The sequence below is a fragment of the Labeo rohita genome, chromosome 7 (genome assembly GCF_022985175.1).
Source record: "Labeo rohita strain BAU-BD-2019 chromosome 7, IGBB_LRoh.1.0, whole genome shotgun sequence".
Classification (NCBI taxonomy): Eukaryota; Metazoa; Chordata; class Actinopteri; order Cypriniformes; family Cyprinidae; genus Labeo; species Labeo rohita.
The window spans coordinates 23494920-23520109 of NC_066875.1; the positions used below are offsets into that span (position 1 = coordinate 23494920).

The 25190-nt window shown below is 37.8% G+C and overlaps 1 protein-coding gene across 1 annotated transcript in view; it reads left to right on the forward strand.

The window, feature by feature from the left end:
- itfg1 (integrin alpha FG-GAP repeat containing 1) overlaps window positions 1–25190 on the forward strand; it is a 167234-nt gene that overhangs the window by 132896 nt on the left and 9148 nt on the right. Inside the window, exons 14-17 of the mRNA XM_051114140.1 lie at window positions 988–1066; window positions 17017–17141; window positions 21012–21094; window positions 24049–24166. Of these exons, the coding sequence (XP_050970097.1) occupies window positions 988–1066; window positions 17017–17141; window positions 21012–21094; window positions 24049–24166 (405 nt within the window). The remainder of the gene's footprint in view (window positions 1–987; window positions 1067–17016; window positions 17142–21011; window positions 21095–24048; window positions 24167–25190) is intronic.

Sequence of the window (25190 nt, forward strand, 5' to 3'; positions counted from 1 at the left end):
TTCACACTTACAGGACTGATTATGGAAATATGGAATGGTTCTTTTGTATTGCAAATGTGATACTTGACTCTGAACTGCTGCAAAATTATTATTTTGTCTTAAAGGAGAAGTTCACTTCCAGAACAAAAATGTACAGATAATTTATAGATGTTCATGTTTTTCTTTCTTCAGTCATAAAGAAATTGTTTTTTGAGGAAAACATTTCAGGATTTCTCTCCATATAGTGGCCCCTGAGATGAAGTTTAAATGCAGCTTCAAAGGGGCCGCTCACATGTCTTGCCTAAAAAGACGTGGAAAAAGCTAGACACGACACTTTCTCCTTCTTTCCAAAGTGCTCCATAGCTTGCATTCCATTGGTGTCTGCCATTGCTAAACAACCATGACCTGCGGTGCACTTTCGACATTCTGAAAATTTTAAATGTTTTTATCTCGATGCGGTGTGGATGCACCTGGAAAAAACGAGCATGTTGCACCGTGTGCGCATTGTGACCACGTTGCTTCCATTATGAGTGCGCGTAACGCGTGTTTACTTTTGAAATGACGAACTTGAGCATGCAAAAGAGGTAACATGTGAACGGCTCCTAAACGATTTTGAAGTTGCAAAATCTGAGAAAATGAGATGGGAGTTTTTTGACATACCCTAACTGTCATGAACAGGAATACACAGAGTACATGCAGAGCTAGACAAGACAAGTGTTTGAGGTTAAAAAGTATATAAATTGTATTTTTTTTTTTTAAATTAACCGATCGTTTCGCTAGATAAGACGCTTTTTCCTTTAGAGCACTTTGAAGCTGCATTTAAACTGCATTTTGGAAGTTCAAACTTAGGGGGAACCATTGAAGTCTACTATATGGAGAGAAATTATCTGTACATTTTTGTTCTGGAAGTGAACTTCTCCTTTAATGCTCGCAGTGTGAATGTAGCCTTTCATTAGTTTATTGTATGTGTGTTGTATTTGTTGTTAATCACTTCTATCTATCCCACAGCCCTTTGGTGTGAACCAGCCTGGCCCGTATGTCATGTACACATCAGTGGACTCGAACGGTTATCTGAAGAACGCGTCTGGTGAGTACACGGCTCAGAACAGATTAACACTAGATGGGAAAGGCATCACACATATCTCTTTGCCCAGCGTATTCTGTCTCGGTGAGGTGAGATAAGTCAACCTCAACACTCTGCAGTCATCTGACTTGACTAGTTCACTATTTTTTATGGATCAGACTAAAGTAGACTAGGGTGATTTTAAAGTAACCAATAAAAATCTTTTCCTTGGCCGAACTTTATCCTGGTATTAATTTTAAAGTCTTTCCTGGCATGAAGAATGCTCATTCTTGCTCTGGACAACTGCCCTTTTTTCACTCCAAAAATTAGATTTGTTAATGATGGTTGCATTTGTTCAGGAGAATTCTTTATTTTTAAGAAAAATTCATATTTATGTCGAAATAAGGAATTGCATAAATGTCTTTCTTGGCTGGAAACAACACTGTCACACTGAATTACAGTGAGAATATCATATATAGTATGTCTTTGGATCATTTCTATCCATTGTCATAGATGACATAACTAAAATATGATTTTTCATTTTTTATTGTAGTAATGAGGTCCATTTTATGCACAAGATTGAACCAAACATCAAAGTGAACTAGACTAACTAGAGCAAACTAGAGATTCTGCGACTAGGCACACAACAGTATGACACTCGAGTTGTTTCGTTTCTTAGTTTTGTTGCTTAGTATTTTATATACAAGTGTCTCGTGTGTTGTTTTGGTCCTCGAGGATATCTGACTGACCGAGTTCAAGATCAGAGACAGAGCGACAAATGACCCCGTTCCACCTTTCTAAGAGCAGATAAGATTAAATTCCTCACGGCATTGACAGAACTCCATCACTTTGGTTTAAATGGCTGTTTTCCTGAAGTCTCTTTTGAAATACATCACTGACCTTGAGCTCTCAGTGGAAGCATTACATAAACAGAATGAATGTTTCTCTCATGTTGTGTTCCTGTGTGTGTGCTTCCACTGGGCCACGTGCATGTCTGCATCTTCTGTGAGGTCCTGTTCTGCCTGTGTGTGTGTGTGCGTGCGTGTGTAGACTGTGCTAAAGATCCTCAGCAGAACAGAGAACTAAATGTGACAGAGCCATTTCAAAGATAAATGACTAAATTGCTAAAAGGACAAAAATTATCCTCAGATAACTGGAAATAATGGATTTTAGGGAGCTTGTGTGCTCCATGCTTGTAGAAGGAACTGATATCTTCTTTTTTAAAAAAAAAAAAATGGAATTATGTCCTGCTTTTAAAAGCCAGACCAGAGTTTCTGAACTTGCTTTTGAGTTCTGTCCATTGAAATTATATATCTTCCTCTTTTATTGAGTAATCATTCAGTAGCCGGGAAACTACAAGAATTTCTGTTATCTTAAATATCTCCACTCTCTCATTGTCCTCTTTATTTTTGTTCTTTCTTCTCTAATGTGAAGAGAGATTCATAAAGACACCTCTACACGCAGACAGAGCATTTATGAAAGTTTATTGTCATTGTTAATTAAAAAAAAGCACTTCCTCAGAGTTAAATGGTATATGCTGACATAGTGGTCTATAATGAAATGTCACAGTAATAATGTTCTTGATTTGTCTTGTTGTACACCTGCTGAAGCAGAATACAAATGAGCAGAAGTGTTTGTTTCTTAATAGTCTGAGTATGAAATTCCTTATGAATCACTGGTTTACCTGCTGTGTGTCAGGGTTGTTTTGATGTTTAGGTCAGGGGCTAATGTGTTTCACAGAGCTGCTTATCTGTCTATTAGGAATTTGCAGTCTGTTTGTATCTATCTATCTATCTATCTATCTATCTATCTGCCTATCTATTTATCTATCTATCTATCTGTCTATCTGTCTTTCTTGTCTGTCTGTCTTGTCTGTCTATCTTGTCTGTCTGTCTGTCGTTTACACTATATGTCTGTCTGTGTCTGTCTATCTATTGGTTGTTCTGCCATTCTATCTGTCTGTCTGACTGTGTATCTATCTGTCTGTCTGTGTTTTTGTCTGTCTTGTCTGTCTGTCTGTCTGTCTGTCTGTCGTTTATACTACATGTCTGTCTGTGTCTGTCTATCTATTGGTTGTTCTGCCATTCTATCTATCTATCTATCTATCTATCTATCTATCTATCTATCTATCTATCTGTATATCTACCTGTCTGTCTATCTGTATATCTACCTGTCTATCTATCTGTCTGTGTTTTTATCAGTCTGTCTGTCGTTTATACTATGTCTGTCTGTGTCTATCTATTGATTGTTCTGCCATTCTATCTGTCTGTCTGTCTGTCTATCTATCTATCTAGATTATGTCCATCTGTTGTTATATGTGCATCTTTTGTTAAACCTGTCTTGTCTCATTCTATCTATTGTTCTCTTTCTATTGTTCTATTCATCATTCTATCACTCTGTCTGTCTGTCTCTGTCTGTATCTATCTATCTGTCTTTATGTTTGTATCTATCTATCTATCTGTCTATCTATCTATCTATCTATCTATCTGTCTCTGTCTGTATCTTTCTGTCTGTTTGTCTTTCTGTCAGTATCTATATGTCTCTCTTTCTGTCTGTATCTATCTGTCTGTCTGTCTCTGTCTGTCTCTGTATCTATCTGTGTGTGTCTATCTATTCTATCTATCTGTCTATCTATGTGTCTGTCTGTCTGTCTATCTGTCTGTCTATCTTTCTATAGTTTTATCTGTCTATTTATCGTTTTATGTTCATCTACTGTTATATCTATCTTGTCTGTCATTATGTCTGTCTATCACTTTGTCAGTCTGTTTTTTTTAATGCTCTATCCATCGTTGTGTCATTCTACGTGATAATTTTATGTCTGTGTTGTTTTATGTCCATCTATTGTTATATGTGCATCTTTTGTTAAATCTGTCTTGTCTCATTCTGTCTATTGTTCTTTCTATTGTTCTATTCATCATTCTATGTATTTTTCATTTTATGTATCTATTGTTCTATCATTCTATTTATTTTTCTATTGTTGTGTCATTCTGTCTGTTGTTCTACCTATAATTCTATATATCTGTGGGGTTTTTTTCTATCTCTTAATGGTATCTATCTGTCATTCTATCTGTCTATCCTCCACACACAGTTTACCATGTGAAGAGTTGAGGAGTGACAGGGAGTTGATGGCACTCCCACAGAAAACACAGAGGAATAGATAAATAAAAGCAATCACCATTTCAGCACAGAAACTGTAAACAGAACTTAGTGACACTGTGCCCCATTGTCCCTCCGTGCACTGAACGTCTAACTACAGTTCTGTGATCAATGTCCTGCTGTAATTGGAGAGATTGTGGCAGGGTTCTGGGGTCAGCTGAAGGACAGTAATGGGGTGTATGTTGTACGCGGAGAGGAGAACAGGCCAGGTTGTATTAGGGCCCTTATTCCCTCAGGCTCTCATTGGCCAGTAATGAAACACAGCACAGCAAGACTTATTGCACATTTAGACTCAAGCTCAGGACATGAGGACGGCAGTATTTCTGCTGCTGTCTGCACTTGTTCTTCCTCTCTTTATCTGAGGACAAAGTAACTGAGGACAAAGTAAGTAACTGAAGCAACCACAGATCCCATGAAGGCAACATTGTTCATGTACTGTCCTAATAGCACTTTAAAATAACTAGACAAATGCCATTCTCTGAAAGTTAGCTTAACAGGAACACTGAAAATAACTCACTTTTAAATCAGCTTGAACTCCCCACAAGAGTTATCTTGCTATTAAATCTGAACTGAACTGAAACAAGTCGACTAAAACAAACAAATTACACTGTGTTTTCTCAGTTGGCCTTAATTGAGGAACAACCTACAGTTTCTAAGCTAACATCTCTTCCAGCCAGAAATATTCTTCAGACCAATTACAAGTTAATTAGAACTGTGACTAAAACAACCTGTGACAAATTCATTAGTCTACCAATTAGAAATGTGGGGATCATCACAAATAAAATATTTAACATAAAAACGATATAACTGTAACTATATTAAATGTCGCATTATCTCTTATTTATCATTGCATTATTTTTTGCTTTTTTATTATTTTGTTATGTGGGAGTGGGAATTTGTTTATGTGTGAATATTTGACGTGTAGGTAAATGTGCGTGTGTATCATTCCATATCTGGAATGATAAGGTACTTCAGAGGCTGTTTTCATGCTTGTATAATTGGACTGACCCTTGCAGTACTAAGCTAATGAATGAGAGTTGTAAGTAAACAGAGAAAGTGTGAGCAGAAAAAGGTGAAGTATGGAGGCAGGCACAAGAGGAGGGAGAGGCGAGGCTGACGCAGAATGAGGCGAAGAAGATGCAGATCAATATGGGCCTTGAGACTGTTCTCATTAATTAGCCAAATGAATGTGCTGTATAATGAACAGCCCCTCTGAATCATCACAGTGAGGGACAGACACACTCTCACATGTCCTGCACACTCATATCCAGGCACAGATGGAATCTGCTAACTTTTTAGCATTCTTTCCATTGATTTTGGGAAGGAATGTCTTGTTGACTGACTGTAAACTAGCTCAAATATGTTAAACAGAGCTGAGATTTCTGCTCTCTTTTAGCTGTCATTTTAATGACATTTAAATCAGCCAAATTTCCAATTTTAGTTTTAATTTGCTTTGTGACTCAATTCAAATGGTAACACTGTATATTAGGTAACACTATTCTCTATTAACTAGTTGCTTATTAGTGTTCATATTATCTAGCTTATTGGTTGTTTATTAGCATTTATAAAGCACATAATAATGCCTTGTTCTTTGTGACCATCTACTAGATCCCTTAAAGGGTTAGTTTACCCAAAAATTAAAATCCCGTCATTAATTACTCATGCTTGTGTCGTTCCAAACCCGTAAAGCCTTTGTTCATCTTCAGAACACAAATTAATATTTTTTTTATGAAACCTTTCTGACCCTGCAAAGACAGCAATGCAACTGACACGTTCAAGGCCCAGAAAGGTAGAAAGGACATCGAAAGAGACAAAATTGTTGAACGAAATCGTTATTTTTGTTTTCTTTGTGTACACAATGTATTCTTGTCGCTTCATAGCATTGTGGATGAACCACTGATGTCACATGGACTATTTTAATGATGTCCTTACTACCTTTCTGGGCCTTGAATGTGTCAGTTGCATTGCTGTCTATGCAGGGTCAGAAAGCTCTCGGATTTCATCAGAAATATGTTAATTTGTGTTCCGAAGATGAGTGAAGGTCTTATGAGTTTGAACAACATGAGGGTGAGTAATTAATTTAACCTTACCTCACACCTAAACATGACTACTACAGCAACTACCTTACTTCCTTTCAATTAACAGCAAGTTAGGAGTTTATTTAGAGAAGACCCTTAGGTAAAACGAATGTGATCCCCAATCTTGTCTCCTTAATCTCAGTTAAAACTGTAATTGCTTGTTTTTATTTTTTTTATTTTTTTAAGATTTATAGTAGATTTTTTAATAAAAAATTAAAATAGCCTCATGAGTTGCCTCATGAACCCGTTATAATGAATGTTACATTTAGCTGTACCTTTATTTAGTTTGAAGTAACTGATTTTTTTTTCACTTCTAGTCTTTTTACTAATTATGGAAGCAGTTTCCACCAGTACAAAAATAAAACAATGTAATTGCTACTTTTTATCTCACAGTTCTTTTTTTCTTGCAATTGCGAGTTTACATGTCAAAATTCTGACTTTTTTTTTCTCAGAATTTCATGATACACTCGCAATTCAGATTTTTTTGTGAGATATAAAGTTGCAATTCTGAGAAATATAGTCAGAATTGAGTAATTCTGACTTTTTTCTCAGAATTCTGAAATATAAAATTGTGAGATATAAATAAAAAAAAGACTATGTTCTCAGAATTGTGAGTTTATATCTCACAATTCTGACTTGATGACCTGCTATTGCGTATAAACTTGCATTCTGAGAAAAGTCACAATTTTGAGTTTACATCTTGCAACTCTGACTTTATTTCTCAAATTTGCAACTTTAGTTCTCAGAATTGTGAGTTTATGTCTTGCAGTTGTGACTATAACATGCAATTGCAAGTTTGTATCTCACAATTCTGAGAAAAAAAGTCAGAATTACAAGATGTAAACCTGCAATTGCTTGAAAAAGTCAGAATTGTGAGATAAAAGGCCCAGTTACCTTTTATTATTTTTTATTTATAGTGGAAACTGGCTTTTATAACATTTATTTTCATGCTGAAAAAAATAATAAAATCACTAGGATCTATATATTTATTTAAGAAGTATTGCTGTTGTATAGATTTTTTTAGTTTGTTTTTTTTTATTAAAAATTTTCACTTAATACTCCGTACTGTAAAATAAATCTTGAAGTAAGGAAGAAAGATATCTGTGGGCTTGCTTATTTGCAAAATAACAATAATCTTATTGTCTCTCACACATTTAGGTGATAGATGTTACAAGTCTAATGTCTCTCGGGTCCATTCACCATCTTCCTCTCTCTATTCCTCCTCATTCACACTCTCATATATGTGTTGTGAAGTGTAGTTTAGCCTGCAGCTGGAGTGAGAGGTGCGATTAGTATTGATCACAGCTTTTGTCCCTCTCTGAATCTCCCACAGCAAATATAGACCCCCCCACCCGTTCACAAGCCAACAGGATTATCCCCTCTTTCGTGCTGTCTTTTCCCAATGCCTCCTGTGATCAGAAAACACTCCATTTTAAATCACGCAGCCTTAAAATAAGAGTAGACATGTTCGTGTTGACCACAAGTACATATATCTTTATGATCGTGATCTGGATCCTCATGGTGGAGCAAAAGAATGGATCTGGTGCTGGTGTTAGCACCTCTCTGTCTCTGGTTATCACTTCAATCCATCAAAATCACAAAGAGAGCACATTCACACTCATCACATATACTGTATCATCTGCTTCCTCCCCATGAAGAGCGATAGAGAGAATGACTGCGATAATGACCTTTGTTGGAGCCTCTTTTCTCTGTAATTGATCTGAACGCCTTCTTTTTTCTACTAGGACAGCTTGAAGTCCTTTTATTATGTTCAGTGCACATATAGAGAGAGAGGCACGTCTGACCTAATGCAGTTCTTTCTTCTATAATTACCACTCTTGCAGGCTCTTTTTCTGTCTTGCTCCTACAAGATTGAAGATTCAAAGCAGCTCTATTGGTGTGATAAACAGGACTATGTTGGGGAAGCATTAGTAGTCATTGCAAATACACACACAGTTGAGACACCAATGTCAACTTAACATTAAATATTAAATTTTAGACTCAGAAGGTTCACATGGAAAAGTAGTTTAGATGTGTGATGTTTTGTTTCAGTGGTTGTATTTTTCTAATGGCAAGATGTTGCACACCTTCCAGCTTCCTGAGGTTCCACACTGCAAATATGATTCTTCTTTTCCAAAATGAATCGCATTTTTGAGGGCCTAAACATGCTCAAACTCATACTGCAAACACACCAAAAGTGATATGGGTTTCAGAAGTGGGTGTGGCAAAATGGCTTGATAGCGCCACCTATACAATTTCAACAAATTGCCCCTTGAGCTGTACGAAATTCGGTAGACGCATGTAACACACCAATACACCAATACAAGTCAAATGTTATTTTGAATTATCCCAGCAAGTTTTGTAGTTTTTACCATTTCAGGTGTTGTATTTAAACAAAGTCCTTCAGGAGATTTAAACAGATCAACACCAAATTTGGTCAGTCTAATCTAAAGCCCTTTGTGACGTTAAATTGCGAAAATCATGACTTTTCATTGAAGGGTGTGTCTGTGGCAGCCTGACAAACTTCGATGTTTCACCTTCTAAAAGGAAGTTGTTATAACTCAGCCATACAGCATCTGATATGGCCCATGCCCATATTCAGTTGTAGTCATAGCGCCACCTGTTGGCAACAGGAAGTGTCATGTTTTACACTAGAGCGAACTCCTCTTAGAGATTTAATCACATTATCATTATATTTGGTCAATCAACTCTAAAGGCCTTTGCAATGTTAAATTGCAAAGATCTTGAGTTTTTGTTTTAGGAAAAGTCCACTTCCAGAACAAAAATTTTCAGATAATTTACTCACCCCATTGTCATCCAAGAGGAAAACATTTCCAGATTTTTCTCCATATAGTGGACTTCAATGGTGCCCCCAAGTTTGAACTTCCAAAATGCAGTTTAAATGCAGCTTCAAATGGATCTAAGCAATCCCAGCCAAGGAAGAAGGGTCTTATCTAGCAAAATGATCTGTCATTTTTTTAAACAAATTGACAATTTATTTACTTTTTGATCTCAAACGCTTGTCTTGTACAAGTCTGCGTAAATTTCCAGTTCAGTGCAGGCAATACGGTTAGGATACGTCAATAAACTCCCATCTCATTTTTTCCCAACTTCAAAATTGTCCTACACTGCTGCAGAAGTATCAACCCAGTGTTTACAAAGTGAACATGCAGAGAAGATCAAACACCCTTTACCAAAAAAATGGTAAAACTGCGATGTAGGACATTTTTGACGAAAACGAGATGGGAGTTTTTCAACATACCTTAACTGTATTGACTCGAATTACTCAGACTACGCATGTGCATCGCTGAGACGAGACAAGACGAGTGTTTGAGGTTAAAAAGTAAATAAATTGTCAATTTCTTTAAAAAATAACTGATCGTTTCTCTAGATAAGACCCTTCTTCCTCGGCTGGGATCCGTTTTGAAGCTGCATTTAAACTGCATTTTGGACGTTTAAACCTGAGGGCACCATTGAAGTCCACTAAAAAATTTTGTTCTGGAAGTGGACTTTTCCTTTAAAGCGCGTGTCCATGCCAGCCTGATAAAGTCTGATGTTTCACCAGGAAGGAAGTTGTTATAACGCAGCCATACAATGTCTGATCTGCCCCAAACTTCACCTGTTTGATAAGAGTCCTGGCCTGAACACATCAAAGTCCTGGATTGAAAACATCTACATGCTAATATTCAGTTACAGTCAAAGCGCCACCAGCTGGCAGCAGGAATTTTGTCACATTAATGACTTTGAAATATTACTCCTATATTTACCACTTTAAAAACATATTGCTCACCGCTCGCTGTTTTTCTAAAGCCATCGGGTGCGTGGATCCTTCATCGCTGCTTGCAGCTTTTCTGTTTATATTGGTTTTATATAATGTGTTTTCATATATTTGCACTATCATTTGGCTCAAAACGTGTTTTGGCTTGTAAGTGCTGCTCTATGTCTTTTGGTAGGTTTGGACTTTGTAATGAAAGGTCTATTTGTCACTTTAGGTGAGTTTGGGATTTAATGAAGAAATCTGAAGATTTATTCAAAGAAATATTTAACACTCATTTAAAGTTAATCTTTTAAAAGACTAATATTTTAATAGCAATGTTAAATGTGATATTTAACCTGTTTCATAATTTAGTTTTTATACAAAATTTTAAAATTATACATAATTTACCTATCAACTGAAAAAAGTGTGGGCTATGTATTTATATTTATTGTGTATCAGTGTGTTCAGTGAGTTTGTTCCTTTTGAAATATGGTTTGTTTGTCATATATATATATTTTATTTATTTATTTATTTATTTATTTATTTTGATGGAGCTGCGGAACAGTATTTGCAAATAATGTGCACACAGAATACATTTGACCTTCAACTGTAGTAAGGCTTAGTTACATCAATTTTTCCTCATGAAATCCACATGACAACTTTCTTTTTACATCTTTTGGAATTCCTGCCTGCCAAGTCAAAAATATTATGCTGTGATTGTGCTAAAATATCGATCTGTTCTTTCTTTTCAGAAAATCACTCATGTATTCATACTTTGCAGTGAGATAAAATTTGACATTGGACTCTGTGTGAGCTCTGGTTACAAAAAACGATTGTGAACATTTTGTGTTTTTGTGTCGGTCAGTCGTTCCAGGTTCTTTCTTTTCCCCTCTCTCTTCACTTGATGTCATTCTGTCTTTGAGTGGCCATATTTTCGCTCTGCTGTTTTCTGTGACGGTAGCATGATAAGATGGGAAATGCTGCTGGGGGCCTCTGGAAGACTCCACTTATCTCCCTCAGAGCAGACACGTGTCGCTACACACAAATCAGTGTCTGGATCAAGCCGCCATTTTGGCTCGGCGGCTCGGCGAACGGCTGTTCCTCTCTAACCTCTCTAATCCCTCAGGCCCAGGCAGCATCGCCACCATTTGTTCCTTTTATCGCTCCACAGGCGCCCAATCGACAGGGCAAAGAATGGTTTCTATAGCGACGCTAGACCCAAGATCATTTAACAAACAGGTTTGCTTGGGGAGATGATCTCGACTGTTGGGTTTAGGCTGAGAGTGTGTTTGTGTGGACACTAGAGTCTGCTTTTAGTCTATACTGTGTTGTTTTCTTTTTTTTTTTATCTGTTTATGAAGTATGTATTGTGGCTAGCAGGTACATTTTTTAAAGTTAAAGACGGATACACTTGTAAACCGTTTCTCCTTTTTCCCACTCACTCTCCAGAGTGCTTTCCACCTGCCTGTTGTTTGTCAGATTGAAGCTATTTTCTCTCTCTCTCTCTGCATTAGAGTACATCCTCTACCAAAATGGTCCTACAGTTGTAGTTAGAGAGAATATGTGCCCTTGCACTTGTGCGGACTGTGGTTGAGTGAGCGTGTGAGTAGGTGTGTGTAGGAGGCGAGCTACAGCTCTATTAGCTTGTCTTGCAGCTCAGCTTGTGCTCAGCTAGCTGAATCTCAATCCTCTTTGTTTTGTGGATGCTTTCGCTCATATGAGGGCTACAGATCACACTGAATGTGTGTGCATGTACACATGGTTTCCCTACTACACCCAGTCCACAGCTAAACAACATTATACACCAGGGGTTTTCAAAATGGGGTTCAGGGACCCTCATACCTCTTTTCCACCAAGGCAGTTTGAGTGCTGGAGCCAGAGCCTAGTGTTAAATCGGTTCTTTGTCATTCAACACCCAAAGCACTAGCTCTGAACCAGGAAAAGTGGTTCATAAGTAGCACCAAAACTAGAAGTAAGTGCTGAAGTAAGTAAGTCTAGAAGTAAGAGTCGCTTCCGTCAGGGGCTGGGGACGGGGTTGCCTTGACCAACAAGAACATTTGACAAGCCTTTTTGAAATAGCAGCTAAACACAAACACATTGGATTCACTGGGTTTGGATGCCGATGTCGGTTCGCAAGGCCTCAAACATCAATAGCAACGCAACATCCACCATTGTTAATATTAGGCTTGTGTCACACTGCACGGACCGGTTGGCGTGTAGCGTCGAAGTATCACGAGAGCAAAAGTTTAAAGAGTCGTTTGCTCTCCAGTCGCTCTCGCCATGCTTTGGTGCGCGAGTCAGTCTGCGCAGCGCCGGTGCATCTTGAGCAAGCCTGGTGTGTTTGTGTTTGGCGCTGTCACGCTAGCACCAAAGAAGGCTCGCTAGTCCAACAAACTCCGGACCAGCAATAGCACTGGCTCTGAACTGGCTCTAGTGGAAAAGGGGTGTCAGGGCCACAAAAGTGCCAGTGGGTCCGTGGAAGATTTGGGCAACTGAAGAGGGCTTTTCAAAATGTATTTAATGTATTTGTTAACTTTTTTTTTATTAAATATGTTTAACATATTCACTGAAAAAAAAAAAAAAAAACTATTTGTTGAGTCAACTTAAAGTAATTTGTTACCTGTCTTTAAAATTTTAAGTTCAAAAATGTTTAGTCAACTTGAAATATTAAGTTGTACTAAGTGACAACTTATATAATTGAGTTGATTCAACTTAAATTTTTAAGGCAGCTGGGTAACAAGCCCAGCTTTTAAGTTTAACAAACCAAATTTTTAGTTTAGTCAAATCAAAGTTGTTAACATTTCAAGTTTAATAAGCATATTTGAGTTGACTGAACTTAAAATTTATGGCAGCAGGGTAACACATTATTTTAAGATGACTCAACAAATTGTTGTTGTTTTTTTTTTGTTTTTTTACAGTGATTTAACACACTGCTTTGAAATTATACTGATCATGAAATAATCTGTACAAAACAATTAATGATTAAAGTGAATGTTGCCCTTTAAATATACAGTGCTGTGAAAAATTTTGCTCCCATCCTGTTTTTTTTTGGTTTTTTTTGTAATTATTTTTTGCATATTTGTCACACTTGAATGATTCAGATCAAACAAGTTTTAATATTACACAAAGTTAACCGAATAAATACAAAATGCTGTTTTATATCTAAGTAATGATTTCAGTTTTTTAAGGGAAAAAAACATCCAAACCTGCCTGGCCATGAAAAATTAATTGCCCCCTCAATCTAATAATTCGTTGTGCCACTTTTGGCAACAACAACTGCAACCAAGCATTTGCAATAACTGGCATTGAGTCTTTCACATCACTGTGGAGGAATTTTGGCCCACTCTTGTTTGCAGATTTGTTTTAATTCAGCCACATTGGAGGGTTTTGAAGCGTGAATGGACTGTTTAAGGTCATGCCACAGCATTTCAATCGAATTTAAGTCCGGACTTTGACTCAGGCACTCCAAGACCTTGGACATGCTGGTGTGTTTCGGATCATTGTCCTGCTACACTTGAGCTTTGAGATCACACACTTCAGGAATTTCTGATAGAGTGCAGAATTCACTGTTCTATCAATTATGGCACCGCACTACCACCACAATATGATGTTCTTTTTATGAAATGCTGCGTTGGTTATACGCCAGATGTAACTGGATGCACACCTTCCATAAAGTTACACTTTTGTCTCATCAGTCCACAGAATATTTCTGTGAGACGAGCCTTTGTGTTCTTTTTGGTCAGCAGTGGCTTTCGCCTTGGAACTCTCCCATGGCTGCCATTTTTGCCCAGTCTCTTTCTTATTGTTGAATCAATGAAGACTGACCTTAATTGAGGCAAGTGAGGCCTGCGGTTCTTTAGATGTTGTTCAGGTTTCTTTTATGACCTTCTGGATATCTTGTCGTTGCACTCTTGGAGTAATTTTGGTAGGCCGGCCACTCCTGGGAAGGTCCACCCTTAGATTTGGCTTTGTAACCCTTTCCAGGTTGATACATCTCAACTACTTTGTTTCTCATCTGTTCTTGAATTTCTTTAGATCGCGGCATGACGTGTTGCTTTTTGAGATCTTTAAGCATGCTTCACTTTGTTAGACGGCTTTCTAAAAAGGAAAAAATGGAGAGAGACAGATATCGGCAGTCAGAAGAGAGAACGATGTCAAATTTACCGTCCCTCCCATAGAGGCTGCATTAGAAACACCCTCGCATTAGCGTTAACTAGTTTTTTGTAACTTTATGAAAAGGTGATATAATACAAAGTATAGTGTTATAAATGTTCACGATGCTGATGACCATTGAAACACGTCATCACAGTCTTGTAAAAAGGGTCCATGGTGTCAGTCCTGCTAGGTGAAATTACATTATAAAGGAAATATTAGAGGAGCTATGGCAACAATACTAAATTAATGATTTTTCCTTAAGGGACTACCGTGGGAAAAACTCAAATAAAACTATTTTAACTCAGTTCTCTTTGAGAGTCCCTACTGTTCTTTTCATGCAGTCCCGATTTGTGTCCACTGTCAGGTCTGACATGATTCTTGTTCACAACACGATAAGATTTTAGAAGTAAAAATCGCATAATCTGACTGAGCAACTGTCATGACCGACAAAAAATTGTATAGTCTGAACCAGGCTTTTCACTACCCTGAGGGTGACATGGTCTATAAAAGCTAAGGGATGTGTGGGCCTAAATAAGAAAGAAATGTCCTTTATTAAAGAAAACCAGTGAAAGACATCTCATTGTGGGTTACAAAAAAAAGGCTGATTGCAATACACAAACGTGTTCTGTTCTGTTCTGTAAGTGATAATAGAAGGCATAAATCAAAATACCAATATTGTGTACTTCATTACTAGAGCAAGATCACAAAAGATCATTCTTGTTTTGCTTGTTTTGTTTTTTATTAGCTAAGGATCTGTTCTGGTCAGTGAGGCTCGCTCTGCATTTTCCATCAGTCGGTCTAACTGATCCTCAGATTGCATCCAGAATTCCAGTGCTGCTATTATGTGCCAAAGGGAAGTTATTAGGATACCCTTGTTCTCTGTCTCTCTCTCTTTTCTCTCTGATGCATAATGGGAAATCAGCTTATACACATCTAATTGTTCTTCTCTTTAATGGCATCATTAAGTCAGGCACATGACACATGAGCAATGGACTGACCTTTCCCCGGTTGAGGACTGTGGGTGTACTTGCTTCAGCAGGACACACATAAAGTGCTCCATCAGTTAGTTCAGATTTAGTTTAAGTGTCCTTGGTCCAAAATCACTAAGAATGAGATTTTAGAAAGCAATTTGCTGATTATAGTGTATTTGTGTGCTTTTTACAGTTCGGACTATTAAAAATCCAGACAGCACGGTGAGAGAGAGGCATGTGTGCTTTAAAAGAAAGCTTTTGTTTTGTTCAGGTTTGTGTTAAGGTCAACACTCATGTTATTGTGTATCAGATTTGCTCAATGATAAATGCTTTCACAGCCCTTGTTGTGTAAAAATTCTCTTTTCAGAGAAAACCCAGGGTCACTGTAGCCAGGGTTAATATTCTCTCTTATTACTTAGAAGTAAAGTTCACTTACAAATGAAAGTTCTGACATTATTTACTTGCTCTCATGACATTTTTTTTTAAACCTGAATTCTGTTATTTCTGCAAAAGATGATATCTTAAGCTCCTTTCTGTACAACAGCAGTTTATAATGAAAACATCAGGGATTCCTGACCAAACCAGTTCTGTTGATTGATCTGATTTATATAACTTAAACAAACTTACCTGATTCACACTCTAAAAAATGCTTGGGTTATTTGGCATCCCAGTGCTGGCTTAAAATGGACTGGAACTTACATAAAAAACACAGAGTTACTAGAGGCAACAGCAATAATTAAAAGCTGAACATTTTTAGGCATGAACACACAGACAAAAATACAAGACATTAAATTTATTCGGGTGAATACAGCATAGTTTTATTATATTACATACATTTAAAGCATTTTACAAGCATTACATGCATTTTAGACATAAAAATGTAACATTTAAAAGTAGCATTTTAATTTTAGTGTATTCAACCATTCTCTGTAATCGCTTTTTACATAAATAGCGCTAATTCTCGTGCCAGTGTGCCACCGAAATCTGAGCTGGTGAAGGGCTGCTGTTCACCAGGGTAACTGCGAATTTCAGACCGCGGCCTCAGGTTTCACTCGTGGCTGAAAGGAGCCGTGACTGACTCCAAAACCTGCCCATAAACAAACAGTACATTAGAGAACATATTTTAACATCAAATTAATTTAAAATCAGTATTATAACGAATAATATCCATTTATTTTATGCAAGGCAAAAGGCATTTCCATCATGCGAAGTACAATTTACAATACAGTAAAGACTTTATAAATGAAATAAATTGTATACAAACCTTTATTTAACTGAATAAAGTTTTCTGAGAACTGCTCTCTCCTGTAGAGGACTCAAAAAGCCCACACTTTGACTGTAACTCAGCAGCTTAGTTGTTTCGCCAGAGACAGGCTCAACCCAGTGGTTGGGTAGAAAAAATAACCCAGTGTTAAAAATGACCCAGCAACTTTACAGAAAAACTACCCAGCACCTGGATAAAAAATATTAAAAATAACCCAATTAAAATGCCCAACAAATTATCAGAAAATCATAGCCTGTAAAATATGTTAGTACGCAGGTTCCTGCAGTAGTTTGTTGAGGTTGATTTAAAGCTCACAAGGATCTGAGCAAGAGCTCTACATATGCCGAGATCTCTTATTATAACAAGCCTTATTTATGGATGACACTAATGGCAGCTATTTCTTCTGTTTTCTCCTCTTTCATCTTCTCCTCCCCCTCCCACACCTGTTCATGTCCTGTTTCATACCTTACGCTTCCTCCCCCTCACACTCGGCTGTTCTCTCTTTCACCTCTCACTCCTCCACCCTCAATCCCACTCTCTCCCTCCTACAATTCCACCTCACACGTCCTCTCTCTTCCTGTCTCTCTGTGCAGCGGGGCAGCTCAGCCAGTCGGCTCATCTCGCGCTCCAGCTGCCCTACACCGTGCTTGGTCTGGGGCGCAGCGCCAACTTCCTGGATCACCTGTTTGTGGGCATCCCCCGGCCCCCTGGAGGGAAGGTACAGACATACCTACTCACACATGCTCACAGACACTTGCCATATGGAGGGAGGAGGGAGGAATCATGGGTAGAAAGGCCCCGGGAGAGGAAAAGCATGCAGATGGCCTGGTTTACTTCTACCTGCTCTTTTTCTGTGTCTGAGAAGGGAAACATTGTGTCTGATGTACTATAGTATATTTCCTATTTAGGAATATATATCCTACACTGTATATATATATTCCTTGTTTGTATACGATTATAGAGTGTTTACATCTCTCTATCCTTTCCAGGTTTTTAAATTATCGTGTTGTTTTATTTTTTCCCCCCATTGCCGCTGTCTGGTTTTAGCTGAAGAAGTGCAATTTGAAATCTCTCCCTCCCTCCACTTCCTCTAGAATTCCCCCAGTGCTGCTCATTTAAATTTAAGACGTCGACTTCCTCTGCTGTCAGTGAGCTAAACAGAGGTCTTTATCAAACAGTGATTAGAATTGCAGATTTGATTTACCAACACACACTCACACATGAATACATGCACATGCATACACACATTCACATTAACACAAAACTTGGGCATGAGTGACCCTCGCGTACAGCAATTTGCATTGGGTTTATAATAGGGCTGTCGATTTAACACATTCATTTAGTACAATTAATTATTTGTAAAAATAATTCCAAAAACGCCACGTTTAATTATGCCTTCTGACCCATACGCTACTACAGCTAAAACAACTCGCCAGACCACACTTACTGGGAACTGTTCACACAGTATGCATTGATAAACAGCTGCATGAACGCACAGTAAAGTGCACAGGTGTCTTCAAGCATGATTTTTAAAAGGTGAACTGTTTTTAACCTGACAAGGTGTCTTTAAAATGCAGCTAATGATGCAAGACACTGGAAAAACAAGACACAACACAACGTCTGAAGGATGCTCGTCTGGCATTTGGAAGTAGTATGATATATTGATTTCTGAAGGTGCTTTTTGTTCGATTTTTATTCTTCTGCCACACTAATTGTCTTTGATTTGGGGGCTTTTCTCAGCAGATAATGATATGTGATTAATTGCATATTCATTTCAGCTTTTAATTGACCTACAGTAGTTCTTTGTATTCTACAAACGCTGAAGGGAATGAGAGAGGAAGACTTTGCCCAGAGAATTTTCTCACAAAGGCTCTGCATATGTGGTTGTTTTTCTGACACAGATGAATGTTTCTATACAGGATACCTACAGTTCCTGCTGACAGCTCCGGTTTGGGCTCTGAACTCTCAGAGCTCGTGTGGAGAAGGGAAAGCGGCTCAGCCTTCCCTATCGTTTTCACATCTCTAATCTCTGAACAACCTAACTTATCACGTCAGAAGAACATTGTGGGAAAACACATTGCTCAGTATTGCACAAGAATCAGAGCTTCATTTCCTTACGTTAAGCTTGAAAAAATTAGGTGACACCTGGGTAACAGTGTCTTTGTTACACGTCACATATACTAATAACAGTAAATTGTGCATAACTAACCCTAAACCAAAACCTAATCCTAACCCTTTAATAAGTATGTTATGGGAGACCTAATATGCCCCTTTTTACAAGATGTAGTATAAATCTCAGGTGTCCCCTGAATGTGTCTGTGAAGTTTCAGCCCAAAATGCCCCACAGATCATTTATTAAAACATTTTGAAAATGCCTATTTTGAGTGGAAGTAGAAACGTGCTGTTTTCATGCATGTCTCTTTAAATGCAGCTGCTGCTCCCCGCCCCTTTTCCAGAATAGTGCTGTGCCTTTACAGCTCATAACTCAGATATTCTGCTAAAAACATCTGTTTGGTTTTGATTATCATGTCTGTCGCGCTGAAACCATGCGTTGTAAAGCATATTAGTTTAAACTTTACGGTTTTCTGAGTGCACACATCCAAAGCATGTGCCCAGAAAGCGGCTGTCAAATGGCGTGTGAGTACTAAGTTCTCTTTCATGTCTTATTGCGCTTAAACTGTCAAATACACACTAGTTTATGTTAAAAACACACATGAATTACAAAACCAGTCGGTTATGTCTGTGAAGGTAAACAGCTGGAAAAAGAAATCACATGTTTATATTAGATCTGTGTGGCAGAAGCGTAATATACAGTAAATAAATCAATAAATCCACTGCTCTCTTTTGTCCTCTGAGGCTGGGACTCTGAATAGTGTTTTGTGCTCGTCTGTGCAGGCAATGACAGAACAGTTAGCATGCTTTGCTCAAACTTTTGCCATGGTGTTAGAGCTGGTACACCGCTGTCGCTTGCGAAGACAAAATGATGACGACGTAGGTGGAAACGTGCCGATTAAAGGGCCGTAATATTATAATAAGATCCCCTTACCACGTCACGGGGGAGCGAAATCTGACGTGCGCGTTTTTTTTCACATGCTTGTCACGTTTTTCACGTTTTCAGGGTTGGTAGATTCATTGGGGACACGATACATGGAAAAACAGCATCTCGTATCTTTAAATTTGCAGTATCTTCCTTCTATATTTAAAAAACACCCCATTGCGTTCTCTCGGTTGCATAATCGTAAGGCCAGGGACTGTCGGTTAGCGTAACTTTTAAATGTGTGGGCTTGAGCTGCCCTCCCTCTTTAATGCTCAGAGCAGCGGTAGAGGCTCTTTGACTGTAACAAATCTTTGTCTTTCAGTCGGTGCCCACGGTTGACCTCCACAGTAAGCAGAGCCTCAACTCCCCACAGGGAGACCGAATACCACCCCATCCCTTGCATTTGCAAGCCTCATCCATACTCACTAAAGACACATGCTAAAAATATCTAGTTCAGACCCCACACACTTCCTCAGCCGTGCGTGTTCATGCACATACTGTAATGTAGAGTAATGATAAATGTGTTGTCGGAAATTAAAATCTGTACCCCCGGAGGATTCCCTTAAAAAGACGGATTTAACGTTTGCTACTAATTGCTGTCGAGAAACAAGTTGAAGAGGGAAAATTACCTTTGTAATTGATAGAGGTACTGTCTTTATAATACATTAAAGCTTCCAGAGACTTCCCTTCCTCTAATGAACTTTTTTGCAAATAGCTGGGGGAATAGACGACTATTGATGCTGCTTCATGTTTGGAGGCTTATTAACTGCATGATGCACTGAAAATTATGCCTTTTTCTCCTACTGAAAGAATTATAACTTTAACACGAACAGAAAATGTTTTCATTGGCTGTCTCATTTCTTAATTTTTATTTGTATCTCTCTGCGAGCAAAGTAAATATTTAACAGATTAGCTGTGCGATTGGTCTGCTTAGAGTATTTGAAGTGAACATCATACGTGGAATCACTTGGGGTTTGCGGCTGAAGGATTTGATTGGGTTGTAGCCAGTTTGAGTTGCACTTCACAGATACTTTTAAAACTTGTTTTGCGTAGCTTTGATCACCTGCCTGCAAATGGCTTCCCACCTACTCATCTGCACTTTAAAGTGATGCTGAATTCTCTGATTGGACTCATCGCTCTTGCTCGCTTCAGTAATAGCATCGAAGTTTCACTTCACGCTAAGAATATCAGCACCTGAAGCGTGGCTCTCCCTAGTTTAGTTAAACAGGCTAAGTGTGGGCCAAATTGGGTGACGAGAGATGTTGGAATAGTGTATCAGCCGTTATGTGTTTAATGATGACTAAAGATAGACATGTGTTAAACATGCCCTCTTCTCTGTTAAGACCCCCCACTTCAATAATGTCCAATTATACAATAATACAATCTCATGCAAATCCCCCCGTCTTCCACAGAGGCACATCAGCTCTAGTGCATGTTTGCCAAAGGACAGCTGCAGAAATTGAATGTGCTGTAATTTCCATAACGGTAATGGTACTAATATTCTTTGCGCTCATTCTCTCTCCTCCATCTATCATTCTCTTTCTCCTGCAGGATGTGAGGAAACAGGAGTGGACCGCTATCATTCCTAACTCCCAGCTCATCGTTATACCATACCCACAGAATGACCCTCGCAGGTATACACATATGCACACATATGTTTTATGAGGACTTTATACTGTAAACACTTTATATTCTATCCTCTAACTCTTACAGAAAACACAAAATATTGTGACTTTTAAGTTGTTTTCCTCCTGGGGACCAAATTTTGTCCATACAACATCTAAAATGTCAGGTTTTACTGTTGTTGTAGGAACATTTGGTCTCCACAATGTCAGTAATGTAGGTAACCTGGACCACACACATATTCAAGTAGCAAATGTGTATTCAAGGTCCGAAATGAACTTCTTATTTATGGAAATCAACTTCTTATTTACGAAATGTGAAAATGAATGAAAAGTGTCAATTCACAGAATTACATTTAGATTCACTCAAACTCCTTCAGATTGCTTTTGCGCGTTGTTTTGAGCAGCGTTGTAATCAATCAAGCGTGTTTCTGTTGAACTTAGGAATGCATTGGCCAATCAGAAGTGTTTCGATTAGTTAGCGGTGAAAACACCAGAGCTGATGAGGAGTGTGCACACTCGTGAATTCCCTCATCATAAACAACACAATGCAGATACAATGTAAATAAAAGAATAATTTCATAGTTTTAATGAATATAGCGGGAGATTTTGCTAAACATTCTACACTTGGCTAACGTCATGGACATGTTTGTCTGTGAAGCCAGAATGTGATGTGCCCAAAACAAAACACAAATGTTTTATAATGTTTTCTATATCAATATTAATAATCATTTTTACAATATAAAAAGCAAGAATCTACAATAATGATTTTTGTCATAATATTGCAGCCCTATGAGCTCCTGTTTTTTTACATGTATAATTTAGATACAGTTTTAAACAGTCTGTTGTTATTGATAACAGTCTAAAATATTGATTAAATTGGGTAAATTTAGGTATTTCAAATTAAAGTCCACATATGGTTTTTATAATAGTAAGGTGATTATAAAAATTGTCCTCACAAATGTAAAAAATGCCCCTGGAAATCAATTCCAGGGGTCAGATATTGCCCCTTAATGGAAAAGTTCATTTCCGACCCTGATATATGGGCCATTCTACAGAATTGGTACAAACTGCTGTCCCACAACCAAAAAAACATTTAAAAAGCGTTTAGGTATTCAAATCTTAGATGTTTACTAAGATCCATCTATTATCTATTGAAACCTACGATAATATTTAAAATAAGTATATATATAGTAAGGAAGCTTATTATATATAAAATCATCATTTACTGGGTACTTTCAATTGGGAGGTGGCTGTCCCGAACCCTAACCCCTAAATTTCAACTGAAAATGATATTGAAATAATTTTTGCATTTTATTCCAATGTTGTTTTTAAAAATAACTGTGTACAACTGCGTACACAACTGTGCTAGGTAACCATGTGCTGATTAGCATCTTTGAGCTACATTTAAAAGTATCTAAAATTGTCACGAAACAAAATTTTAGTACAGTTATGCAATTTTTTTAGTATCTTAGTATGTTTTAATATGTGGGTTAAAATTCTGTATGTGTTGTGGTCGCTACCAAAAACTGTCACTACCGAAAATGTGTTATGACCAAAACATGGGATGTTTTGTCAAACAACATAAAAAAAAGTATACTGAATTCTCAGCTAAGATCTTATGATAGTGTTGGATTCGATGTATATTCAAACTAATGAATCCTTAACTTTGAAATCAGTATGCTCAACTTTTTGCCTTTTACAAAGAAAATCTGGATTTAAAATACAACAGAAACTCATAAATCACACTTGAAATATTGTTAAAATTGTAATTGTTATTGATTTACCTCTAAAAAAATTTTTAATAAAATGGGAAAAAAATTATTTACAAGGAAGATGTAAGCAAAATCTTAATAGGTCAGTATAACCCTTCTTATTAAATTATATACTGTGACAAATTTGGGAAGAGGACAAATATTCCAAAACTTTCTGAGCATACAATATGAGAATTAACTGCACAATTACTAGAAATGTGTCTCTTATATATTATACAATTTGCATGCATACAAAATTTGTGGGAAAAATAAACATTTTTTTCATTTCCATCTCTGACTTTGAACCAGTTCTGTAGAATGCCCTATGTGTATTATATATAAAAAATGTTTCACAGCCAACAACAAAAATATTATCAAAATGCATAATTTTGTAAAACTTTCTGCAGTCCTTTCTGTGGTACACACTCACTCCGCACCCTTTAAGTCATTATTTTCGCCCACAAAGTTTCCATGTACACTTCACAAATAGTTCCTTAATTGACTACTATCAGTAATTAACAAGATCCCTTCTAACAACCATCCAGTGAGAATAAACTTAAAAGCTTAATAAATTTGTTAAAGTAATTAAAAGCAGCTTTACACTGTCACAGCATCCGTCACTAGCCTTAATCGAGACGACGAGAAGGTATTTCCTCAGGCATTAATATTTAATGTGTTTACCAGCACAGCCGAGACATATCTTAATGAAGCTGTCCGCCAATCTTTATCATAAATATTTGAGCAGATCACTCGATTTCCCACTATTCCCCACAGACCCCGCTCGGGCTTCTTCAGTTGCCGTTTTGCTTTCAAACAATTCATAATGATAAACAGAGCATCTCCGTTCTATTCTCTCCAGTAAATGGAGAGCGTTCCACCTCTCTCGCTCTCGCTCTCCGTCTGTTATTTAAAGCGCCTCATCTTGATGTCCTGATGTCTCAGCTTGTCAGAGAATGCGTCAGGACTGATTATATTTAGCTTTCTCAGGTTGTTTGAATCAAGCTCGCACACGAAGATACACAGAGCTAATAAGAGTTTTCTTCAGAGCTGTAAACTCCATGTCACCGTTTTGATGATCTACACAGGTTTCAGGTCTTTACGTGCTCTCTCACATGTCGTTTCAGAGTTCTGAATGATGTTTAAAGTTTTCACTGAACTTAAAGATGGTGCTCTGAAAAGTTTTCTTTTGTCTTTCTGTCTGTGTCTTTGCAGCTGGAGTGCAAAGCTCTACTTAACCCCCAGTAATATAGTCTTATTGACAGCGATCGCACTGATTGGCGTGTGCGTCTTTATTCTCGTTATCATCGGGATACTGCACTGGCAGGAGAAGGTGAGAACGAACATCTCAGCGCTTTGCTTTTGCTCTCTGTTCTGAGCCCCATTGTACATCACTCACTTCTACATTCCCTGTTTCTTCTGTGGATCTGTTTGAAACACTCCAGCATGTCTTTCCTTCTGCAGCAAAGGTTTTGTGACCTCACACAGACTCATCCGTTGGTCTACACATGTGTGTGAAGATCTGAGCAGATGGGTGTGTCTGTGTGTGGCCCTGCCCTCCGGCTCGCTCTGAGGGTGCTCCGCACACACTGCTATGCTGCTAATTGCTTTGTTCTGTCCTTTCAGCATATCAAATCTGTTCCTCATTATCCCACGCAACATGTCCTCCAGGGTGTTATGTGTGAGTTTCTGCACGTGAATGCGGGCGTTTGTTTTCTTGTCCACTGTCGGTACCTCTGAATGTGTGAATTTGTTTCTTTTAAACACTCAGGATGGGTCACAACAGTCGGCTAATCAACTAGTTGTCCAACAACTGATTTGTGAAGTTGATGAGTTTACCTAAAATTTAATTATCTTGCTGCACTGGGCTTTTAACTGTTAGACAGTTTGCATGCTGTATTCCCTTCAGAAAAGTTACTGCCGTAGACATTCAGACAGACATCTTTGGCTTTTTAAAGACCACTTTATTCTGTTGTAATCTGTTTTTGAGTGCAGGAACGTCTTATGCAACATTCCCCAAGAAACACGTCCAGTTGGGGTACATGTAAAACCATATTTTCTTAAGACCAATTAGCCGACTAGTCATTCAGTTTAGAGTTCGTTTATAAATAGCTCTAGAATTTCCCTGTTGAAAAAAACATGCTTGGCTGGTTTAAGATCAGCCCAGCCAAGCTGGTGTTCAGCTGTGTTCAGTTTAAGCTTCCCAGACTGACCAGGAGAAAAATGCAAAAATCCCCTCTAAATCAGTGGTTCTCAACCTTATTGATGCCGTATTGACAGAGTTAACATCTTATGTCCTAATATTAAGAACATTTTATTGACTCTTAAGAGTAGGTTCACCTAAACATAAAAAGTCT